This window comes from Nicotiana tabacum, chromosome 20 (assembly GCF_000715075.1).
Source record: "Nicotiana tabacum cultivar K326 chromosome 20, ASM71507v2, whole genome shotgun sequence".
Taxonomy (NCBI): domain Eukaryota; kingdom Viridiplantae; phylum Streptophyta; class Magnoliopsida; order Solanales; family Solanaceae; genus Nicotiana; species Nicotiana tabacum.
The window spans coordinates 141,940,358-141,951,476 of record NC_134099.1 but is presented as its reverse complement, the minus strand read 5'-3'; the positions used below and the strand labels follow the sequence as shown (position 1 = coordinate 141,951,476).

Genomic DNA, 11,119 nt, shown 5'->3' with positions numbered 1-11,119 from the left:
TGAGAGAGTCTTATCGGTGAAAACCCTCATGGAAACCGTAAGGCGACTGTGAGTTGAGAAAAACAGCAAAATGAGAGAGGCTTGATGGTGAAAACCTTTCAGCGCACTACAAGTCGACTGAGCATTGTGGATCAAATAGGACAATTGGAGCGCTGAAGCCCAGTTTCACAACTTAGAGGCATAATAAGAGTTGAAGATTAGACTCGCTTGACAGATCAGACCGCTTAATCCAAAATGCATGTCATGGTCAGTGGAGATGGCCTTCAAATCAGATTAGTTTCTACTTTGTTCTTTTCCTAGGTAAAAAATTTTCCTTGTTAGATACCATCTCTTCTCGTTTTTCTCCTTACTTTATTCCTCTTGTTCTGTTGAGTCCCTTTTGAGTCTATTTTTGTTGAAACAAGTGAGAAATGACTTCAAAATCTGCTACCAGCTTTTTTATCATACAAAGCAGAGTCTGACAAGCACATCAAATTAGCATAAGACACAGGAGAATAGTGTGTGCACTGAGTTGGTGATAATATATGTTCGTTGGGATTGATGTAAAATGCAAAGATTTGGTGAATGTTAGAACACGAGTGCAATGCATCATGCATAAGGTATTGGACTTGAACGAATCAGGAATATTTCTTATGATAAGGGTTGTCCGGAAAAGCGGTCGGCCAATAACAAGCACTGTCTTCCAAGTTAAAGTCCAAGTTGATCGTGACAAGTGCAAGAGAAATCGCCCTCGTAATCAAGGCCACAAACTAACCACCATGTTTTAAACTCACAAGTTTTCTTTGTCTGAAACAGGGATGAAGGCTATGTTCATATCAAAGCTTGAATTTTCAGGTGTAATGCCCTAATTCTGCTTATGCAAAGGCTATTGAGAAGATCACACATCACTGGCCCCTAGGAGACGCACTTTCTAGTTTGGGTCTTTTAGGTTATATTTTTCTTTTAGGAGACACACTTCCTAAATTGAGATTTTACCCCTAGGAGACGCACTTCCTAGTTTGGGTTATTTAAGTTCATTCCTATGAGATGCACTTCCTAGTTTGAGTCATTGAAGTTTCACTCCTAGGAGACGCGCTTCCTAGTCTGGGTCTTTCCAGTTATATTTTCGTTTTAGGAGACGCACTTCCTAAATTGAGATTTTACCCCTAGGAGATGCACTTCCTAATTTTGGGTCATTTAAGTTCATTCCTAGGAGATGCACTTCCTAGTTTGAGTCATTGAAGTTTTACCCCTAGGAGACGCACTTCCTAGTTTGGGTCTTTCAGGATATACTTTTAGTAGACGTAGTTCCTAAATTGAGATTTTACCCCTAAGTGACGCACTTCCTAGTTTGGGTCATTTAAGTTAATTCTTAGGAGATGCACTTCCTAGTTTGAGTCATTAAGGTTTTACCCGTAGGAGACGCACTTCCTAGTCTGGGTCTTTCAAGTTATATTTTTTTTAGGAAACGCACTTACTAAATTGAGATTTTACCCTTAGGAGACGCACTTTCTAGTTTGGGTCATATAAGTTTGAGTTACAGAGGTTTTACCCGTAGGAGACGCACTTCCTACTCTTAGTTTTTCAAGTTATATTTTGTTTTAGGAGACGCACTTCTCAAATTGAGATTCTACCCCCTAGGAGACGCACTTCCTAGTTTGGGTCATATAAGTTTGAATCACTGAGGTTTTACCCGTAGGAGATGCACTTCCTAGTCTTGGTCTTTCAAGTTATATTTTTTTTAGGAGGCGCACTTCCAAAATTGAGATTTTACCCCTAGGAAATGCACTTCCTAGTTTGGTTCATATACGTTTGAGTCACTGAGGTTTTACCCCTAGGAGACACACTTCCTGGTTTGGTTCATTCAAGTTTCAGCCCTAGGAGACGCACTTCCTAGTTTGGTTCATTCAAGTTTCACCCCTAGGAGACGCACTTCCTAGTTTGGTTCACTCAAGTTTCATCCCTAGGAGACGCACTTCCTAGTTTGAGTCATTCAAGTTTTACTCCTAGGAGACGCACTTCCTAGTCTGGGTCTTTCAGATTATATTTTTGTTTTAGGAGACGCACTTCCTAAATTGAGATTTTACCCTAGGAGACGCACTTCCTAGTTTTGGGTCATTTAAGTTCATTCCAAGGAGACGCACTTCCTAGTTTGAGTCACTGAAGTTTCACCCCTAGGAGATGCACTTCCTAGTCTAGGTCTTTCAGGTTATACTGTTTAGGAGACGCACTTTCAAAATTGAGATTTTACCTCTAGGAGACTTACTTCCTAGTTTTGGTTTATTCAAGTTTCACCCTTAGGAGACACACTTCCTAGTTTGAGTCATTCAAGTTTTACACCTAGGAGACACACTTTCTATCTTGGTTCATTCAAGTTTCATCCCTAGGAGACGCACTTCCTAGTTTGAGTCGTTTAAGTTCATCCCAGGGAGACGCACGTCCTAGTCGAGTCTTTAGTTTTACTCTTATCATTGCATCAATAGCATAGATGATTTACAGTTTTGCTAACAACTCACAGATCTTCCTAGTGCAAAGTGGGGCAGAAATTTTGTTTGTTTTGTTGTTTTGATTGCAGGCACCCACTTGGAGAACGAGTGAATTCATTTCAAGTTAGAAGTATCAGAAGTTTGCCTCAAGAATGCGAGTTGATAGTCCGAGATGACCAAAAGAAGAAGTCTCAATCCAGAATGAAAGAAAAGAAAAGAAAAAAGTAAATCCAAATACAGAAGCAGATGAAATATGTGAACTACTCAAGACATGGTTGAAGTCACGAGCACTACATGTCCGGTCTTGATCCGAAGAAGTCGTGGAAGAATGAATCAGCACCTGCAGCTAGCAAGCATCAAGGTTCAAATCAAAAGTCTGCATAAAGAACCATTCAATTCTCAAGATTAAGCTTCAGTAGACTTATAGATAGGAATCTTGTAACTCATAGCTGATAGGCTTGCTTAATTCTTTTAGATTTTGATTTGATGTAATAACAGGACCGCGAACCGGAACCTCGACGGTACCTCAATTGGCTCTCCACCTCGGTATACTCCTTCGCTCTTCTCACTTATGAACTACACATGGCCTGATTCCTTTATAACCAAGAATATGTAGGCAGCTCAGATACCAGAGCTCGGTCACATTCTCCTTTTTTTAGTTTTTAGTCTCTCTAAATAAAGGTCGGGTCAAAAACCTGTCTCGTCGTTCTTTGTTTGAAAACTCTTCGTGTTTTCAGTCAAAGAGGGGCAGCTGTAGACATGAAATTTTTGACCCACCCCGAGATTTTACACATGTTAGCGTTCAAATATTTAGTTGAGGTCTAATATCGCTATTTTAATTAGTTTTGACTCTTTTACTTTATTTTATCACAAAAAATGAAAATACAAAAATAGTTTCACTTTATTTTCAAGAATATCAGTATTTTTGGCAGTAATATTATTTTAATTTTGCGATGATTTTAATATAATCCCATTTTTATTTTTCAGTATGATATTTGAAAAATATCAAAAATAAGTTTGTTTTAACAGTTAGTTTTATTTTAATAGTTATTTCTGCTTAAGTAGGATTAATTAGTATTGGGTAGTATTTTTAGTCTTGTTCAATGAGAAAGAATTAAATTTGGGCTAAAACAATCCATTTTTTAAGCCAATTTTGAAATTAAGCCCTTAGCCTATACTCTCATTTCACTAAAAAGAGACCTAATTCCACTAACCCTAGGAACCCTTAGAGCCATCAGCCATCTCCCCTCTGCCGCCCCACCTCCTCTCCAAAAACCTCTCTCAGTCGCCCTACTTCCTTCACAAAACTCTCCAACCACACTCCCTTATCTAAAAAACTAAGACTAGCAACAGCCCAACCTAAGACCCATAAGAGAACCAACGAACGAACCCCACCTCCCTTCAATCAGCCGAACCTGCACCAAAAAAGGGGACGAGGAAGCCACACACACATAGACATAGATAGAGGGAGGCATACAGTGAGAGAACCAAAAGGGGAGGAAGCCATGGTGATAACTTTCTAGCTGCTGTCATTAGGAATTTGAAGTTGACTTCAAGTTTTTGATAATACTGAGTTATTGGATTAGGGGATGAAAATCTAGAATAGTATCAAAAATAAACAAAGTGGAAGTTGAGAAAATCCTTGAGGTGTGAGATAGTAACGAAGTTCAAGAGGGGAACGGGAAAAGAACAACAAACACAGGAAGGGCGGAAACAATGACTGAATGAGCGAGAAGACGAATTGTCACGAAGCAGAGAAGTTTAAGTCTTAAAAAAAATCCATAAAATAGGGATGTATTTCCATTTCTGAAAAAGTTTCGTCATGGAATCCGAAGGGTTTGATTGAGGTCATTCTGGTGCTCGAGTTTTTCCGATTCTGGTTCTTGTTCGTATCACTTTTGCTGTAACTAAAAGGGTATCACATCTTGAGGTCCATTTCTTATCCCTCTTCTTTAATTAGTTCAAGAAGTTTTGGTATTCCACCTTAGTATTTTTTGACTTGAATGAATTTGTATTCTTGATGAGTTTGTTATTATTTTTGGATTAATTTATTCATGTTTGTCCTTTAATAGTGTTATTTGAAATCAGTATATTCAAGTGGTAAGCTTAGCATGGAGATATAGGCTGCCTAAAAGGAAATAGTGGTTTGGGCTAAAAATAAAATTAAAATGAATGTTTGGCAGACATTTTAAGCTTTACACGATCATAGCCTTTGACGGGTTTAAGTTTCGGATTATTGTTTTTACCATACCAATTTTTTCAATAGAGTCATAGTTTAGATTAATATTTTTGTTCGACATTTCCCGTTAGGAGCATGTTTAGGCCGACCACACTCGGGTAGGCAAACCTTATGTTTTTTGTCTTATTTTTATTCGAGGTAAGAGGTCGCAACCTTTAGTTTATATTCAGAGGAATACCCCATATATTTTGTATATATTTTTATCCGGGGTATACCCCGTAGTATCATGTATTTGGAGGCTATGAGGAACTTCGTGGGAAAGTATAGTATATATTAGTATTTAGGATTTTACTTTAATTTTTTTATTTTATTTTCTTTCGTTTAAGTGAGGACGACCTTGAGCCTCTTGAATATTTTAAAAGCCAATCAGATCGAGTATGCAATCGTGATTTTCACGGGACTTAGAGAATGTCCAACACCTTCTCCCCGAGTCAAATGAACCCCCTTACCTTGAATCTCTGGTGCCATCAGTTTTAGAGTCTAAACGTGCTTCAAAAGAACACATGATTCTAAAATCGGTGACCTGACACACCGAAATCAAATGTCAGTTGGCGACTCTGAAAATCTTTTGAACACAAATTTTTGTCACCTTCTAATTGAAAACCCTTTTGAGCTTTACAAATTTTTTATTATTTTTAAGAGGGTTAGTGAGGTGAAAAAAAGGAATGTGATACTGTACTGTTATCCTTGCTGTGATTTTCTTCCGTTTAAATTCCAGTCTTTATTTTACTGCGATATTTTTGTTCTGTCTTACTTTATATATTTATACCAGTAGAGCCCTTACCTGACCTCGTCACTACTCGATCGAGGTTAGGCTTGGCACTTACTGGGTACCGTTGTGGTGTACTCATGCCTCTTCTGCACATATTTTTCTTGTGTAGACCCAGGTACCTCCTACCAGCCTCGAGTTTAGTTGCACGGTTGCTGCTGTTCAGGAGACTTCAAGGTACACATGCCCGCGTCCGCAGAGCTCGGAGTCCCCCTTTATTCTCTTATGTTGATTCTTCTCTTATTTCTTTATATACTGATGTATAGACAGTTAGAAATTCTTAGAAGCTTGTGACTTACGGTGTTCCGGGTCTTGGGAGAGTTGTGTATATTTTGAGAGTTGATTATTGTACGTGCCGAGCGGCATCTCATTTGCTTATTTAAATTATCTGTTACTGTTAATTCTTAACTTTTATGTTTTCCATTTCTTTTCCGCAAATGTTAGGCTTACCTAGTTGTAGAGACTAGGTGTCGTCACGATAATTCACGGAGGGAGAATTTGGGTCGTGACATTTCTTTTGAGTGTATGTTGTTGGAATAGATTGGGTACATCTTAAGGAGTTTGAATCTCAATTTTGGGAGGATTTGGTAGAGTTTTGAGGTGGTTTGAATTGAAATTTCAAAGTAGAAGATGAACATGACAAAAGATTATATATGTATCACATTGTGTATCATTTGTGTATCATATATGTGTCATATGTATATCACTTGTATATCCATGTATACATGTGTGTGAGATACATGCGTGATACATGTTTGATACATGTGTCGCAAAAGAATTTTTTAAACTCGATTTTATCTACAGAATTTTGATACCAACCCAGTACAAAATCACCTCCAATCTTGCTCAAAATTTGTATTGCATCATCTATATGTTTTCAACGAATTCCAACCATACTCATTGAAAAAGATCCTTTTTTTGCCTAATTTATTTTATATTATTAATAATAAATTTTGACTCCAAACTAGTCTAACTCGCATCCATACATCGTCTAATTTTGCATATTGCCACATCTATGTATTTTCAACGAATCACAACAATATACTCATTTAAAATAAATCTTTTTTTGCCTATATTTGTTGAATGTTGTATATCGTTGGTTATTTTTTATAGCACAACTAAAATGGCTACTCTTGTTGGCAATAGTATTTTTTTGGTACATTCCCGTAAGATTCTCATAAACGCCGAATTTAATCAACAAATGGAGCAACTACAAAGTGTGTATTGCATTCTTTAGCATTAACACTATTTTTGTAATATATATATATATATATATATATATATATATATATATATATATATATATATATATATATATAACAATACACTAAATAGATAAGAGTACAAAAATATAAATAATGTTCCTTAAAATGGGCGATCCCTAGTCCCTACATATAATTGCTAGTATATTGTTGCTCACCACATTAAGATCTCTATATTATTATTTGTCGTATAACAATATTATTGATCATCACAAAAAATTCTCACATTATTTGTCGCAACAACAATATATGGGTTGTATCTCCTGCAATACTAGTCCAATATTTAGCCCCAAGTTGCGGAGAAAAAACAAAGCACCAAGTTGTTCCATATGCTTTGCAAGTTGCATTAAACATCATGCACATACTCTTTTCTTCTTTTGCTTTTCTATCAAATATTAAAAGTTGAACTAGAGGGTTCGATAAATATTTTAATTCCCTCATTCAATTCCGTGACACAAGAAATAAGTCTAATGAGACACTCTTTTTATTTACCCCTACTACTTATTTAAGAAACTTGAAAAATAGAAAGAAGAAATATTTGCAGGATTATTTTTTCTATTTAAATAGTAAAAGGTTATGCTGAACAATTTCCTTTGGGTTTTTTTTTTTCTTCGCAAAGTACATCAATGGTGAAGCAAAAACCATATGGTTATAACCCAAGACCAAGAACCAACTACTCCACGATTAAATTATTAATGAATTAAAGATAAAAGTATTAATGAATTTTAACTTTTGTGCATTGAATGATATATAATTTTTTTAATACCATGCATAAGGTTAACATGACATACAACGGGTCACTGTGTATCACTTTATTGTATTCCTAACTAGACAATGCAGAATAAACTATTTAATACGTTATAATCTGTTGAATACATTTATATTGTAAAATTTATATTATTATTGATATAAGTTAAATTCAAAGTAAAAATAATTTTTTATTTAAAGAACGTAGTAGTTAAGTGTCCAAGCCAGCTAGTCGTTAAAGCGACGTGCCCAAACCAGCGCTAGGCCAAACTATTTTCACAATATAAAATTAACACACCCACCGGCCCCATCAATAATTGAGGTACAAACTTTGAATATAAATCGGATCCAATCTTCATGAGAAACCCTGTCCATAGTTTGCTCTCTGGAAATTCTAAGATTGTAACAACAAAAATAATGGCCTCGGAATTAAATGTTGGCAAATGGAAGAACGTAGCTCTCCTTGTCATAGACATGCAGGTGATAAATTATTTGGCACTTTTGATTTCTTCTAATTAAATCAGCATGACAAGTACTACTTGCTCGTTTCAAAAAGATTGTTTTAGTTTGACTTGGCACAAATTTTAATAAAGAATAAAAGACTTTATGATATGTGGTCTTAAATAAGCCATCACATTTGTGTGACTGTAAAACTTTGAAAACTTGTGGTCTGAAACCTGTCATAACATTTTTATCCCTATAAATATTTCCTATTAAGGAAATATTGAAAGGTATCCATACTTTTGAAACAGGGGGAATATTTATTTTAAATTTGCATTGACTATACTCTTGTTAATTTCCAGAAAGACTTCATATTTGGCCCTATGCAAGTAAAAGGAGGTCAAGCTATCGTCCCTAACGTTATCAAAGCTGTTGAGGTTGCAAGAAACTGTGGCATTCACATCGTTTGGGTATTTTATCCAAACTCAATTTCTTCTTTTTTATTTTTCATTCGGCTTCTTCTATTTTTCTTAACTGCCAATCAATCAATTATGCTTCAATTCTGAACTAGTTAGAGGTCACTCAAAGGCGGTCATACGTATTGAGGAGAGGGGTCCACGGACCCCGTAACCTCGACAAATATTTTGGATATATCTATGAATATATATTGAAACGGTCATATATTTTGTTTGGAACCCTTAAAATCAAAAGTCTGATGCGAGTACTGGTTGAGCAATCCGCGCATGTAACCCGCCACCTTCTAATCTTGTGACCGCCTCTGGTAGCTTATATATATGTGTTGAACACAGAACATATAGTTATGACCAACAAATAAAATTGCCACTTTATTTTGTTGTGTAGGTTGTACGTGAGAATGATCCATTAGGGAGAGATGTTGAATTATTTCGTCGACACTTTAAACCAAAGCTGGCATCAAAGGGTAGTGTTGGGGCTGAACTAGTTGATGGGCTCGTTATGGACGTAGAAGAGGATTACAAGCTGGTCAAAACACGTTTCAGCGCATTTCTTAACACTCACCTTCACTCATATCTTCAGACCAATGGCATTACTGATTTGGTCTTCACTGGTAATTAAATCAAACATTTTTAGTACTAGAGTTTTCAGGTTACCTGTTATAAAGGGAAAAAAAGAAAGGACAGAAGCCCTATGCACTAAGCTCCTGCTTTGCATGGGGTTCGGAAAAGGGCCGGACCACAAGGTCTATTATACACAATTTTACTTTGCATTTCACGTTACCTATTATAACATGCTAAAACATTACTAGGGGGAAGGAGGGTTCGCTTAGCCGGAAAATTACATCGTGCATATAAGGCAGAAATTGATTTTTACCGCTATATATTATATTTTGGATCCCTTTAATATAGCCCAATGGTCAAGGGGTTTAAAATCTTTACTAGGTTACTGGTTTAATTCTCATTGACCACAGTCTCTTTTCTAATTTTTTACTTTTTTTTTTTTGAATCCCCTTAACAGAAATTCCCACTATTATTTATTATTGCACTGTCCTTTTATAAAAGTTAAATCTTGATTATATAGTATGTTTGTATTTGCTGTGTCTCTTTCTAGGTGTCCAAACACCAAATTGCATACGGCAAACTGTATTTGATGCAGTATCATTGGACTATAAACAAGTGACAGTTATTACTGACGCCACAGCTGCTGCTACACCTGATATACACATTGGTATGAATTATCTTATATCAATATACAAGAGGCAATCCCTTTTCTTGTCCACAATTTTATTTTATTGTCCTATACTATATATCTGCCGGTTGACCAAATTTAGCAATTTGTTCGATCTAGTGTAGCTTATGACTGTTAGGTAAATTAAATCAACCTTGAATATATGCTTTAATGATTTTCCTTTTTAACTGCTCGCTTTAATTTCTTGAACCTGGCTTTTGGCCTACTAACAATTAGTTTGCTCTTCTCTATGTAACAGCAAACATACTTGACATGAAAAATATTGGAGTAGCAACCCCTACATTGGAAGAATGGTGCCAATCTACATAGCAATTGATCAGTTAAATTCAGTAATTATCCTTAATGCATATATATTATAACTTTTTCTTTTATCTGATTGTATTTGATATTTTATGCAACGTTTTCAATCCAGTTATGTATTCCGATTATACTGTCAGTGTCAGTGTATATAAGTTAAATCTATATATATCTCCTAATTCTTAGGGATGGAAATCATTTTTTGAATGAGTTTGTAACTATTAGCTTTTTACCTCAATTAACTTGTTCGTAGCATTTCGTTTGGCGACGTCCCTCGATTAATTTAGAACTTCACTACTTACCCTTAAAATAAAATTTTAGCTGCCAGTCTTTGTCTCCTTGTATACTACTTGCTTATGTTATTCACTCACTTTTCCTCCTCCTTTTTTTAACTGTATTTTCTACTCTAGTTTTACTTGACTCATATAAAAAATGACTTAAAGTTTTAATATCCGCATTAAGCAATAAAATTAATCTCTTTCTACAATCTTTTTCCCATTTTGGGACGTTACATCAACAAAATATAGCTATTGAAAACATATTCAGATTTAATTATTCCAAAATTGAGAGCACTTCATTACGATATAAAAAAAAAAAAAAAAAAAAAAAAGTTAATGTATACATCTGCCATGGAGTAAAAGTAAACACTTTATGTAAACTGGACAAGAAGAAAATAAGGCAAAAGGAAAATGCTGCTATAAGATTGTTGACAATAAATTTAATAAGAATAAAAAAAATTGAAATTAAAAAAGAAAAAGAAAAAAGAACCTCAACCTCCTTCCTTTGGGCCAAAATTCTCAGGCCTATGAGTAGGTCTTCCCATGATGTCTACCCCTTACCCATTGGGATTTTTAACTGGGAGAATGATACAGTTACCCGCAAAAACAAAACTATTTATCCTTATCTATTCATTTATTTTTCTACTCATAAATTAATTGCATTTTCTATCCATAATAGTTTTTGTAGAAATTTTTTTCTTTATTCTCCAATTCTTTTTTATTTCTATGCTTCTTTTCTTTTCTTTTTTTCCTTTTTTTTCTTTCTCCTTTTCTTTTTCTCGTTTTCTTCTTCTTCTTTTTTCCTTTTCTAATTTCATTTAACTTCTTTTTTTTTATATTCTTTTTCTCTTCATAATATAATTTCATTTAATGTTTTCACTATTTTTTATTATTCT

The 11,119-nt window shown here is 35.0% G+C and overlaps 1 protein-coding gene across 1 annotated transcript; it reads left to right on the top strand.

Annotated features, from left to right (window-relative positions):
• Positions 1-7,829: 7,829 nt before the first annotated feature.
• LOC107808562 (putative inactive nicotinamidase At3g16190) lies at positions 7,830-10,140 on the top strand. The gene is made up of 5 exons (XM_016633090.2): positions 7,830-7,962; positions 8,286-8,393; positions 8,785-9,010; positions 9,511-9,627; positions 9,887-10,140. The coding sequence occupies exons 1-5, from the start codon at positions 7,840-7,842 to the stop codon at positions 9,955-9,957; spliced, it is 645 nt and encodes a 214-aa protein (XP_016488576.2). The 5' UTR covers positions 7,830-7,839; the 3' UTR covers positions 9,958-10,140.
• Positions 10,141-11,119: the final 979 nt, after the last annotated feature.

Bases quoted from the DNA above. Each gene is read 5' to 3' on its own strand.
- LOC107808562 (XM_016633090.2), top strand. From the start codon at position 7,840: ATGAGAAACCCTGTCCATAGTTTGCTCTCTGGAAATTCTAAGATTGTA. The intron at 7,963-8,285 runs GTGATAAATTAT...GTTAATTTCCAG, and splicing joins TCCTTGTCATAGACATGCAG to AAAGACTTCATATTTGGCCC. The intron at 9,011-9,510 runs GTAATTAAATCA...GTCTCTTTCTAG, and splicing joins TACTGATTTGGTCTTCACTG to GTGTCCAAACACCAAATTGC.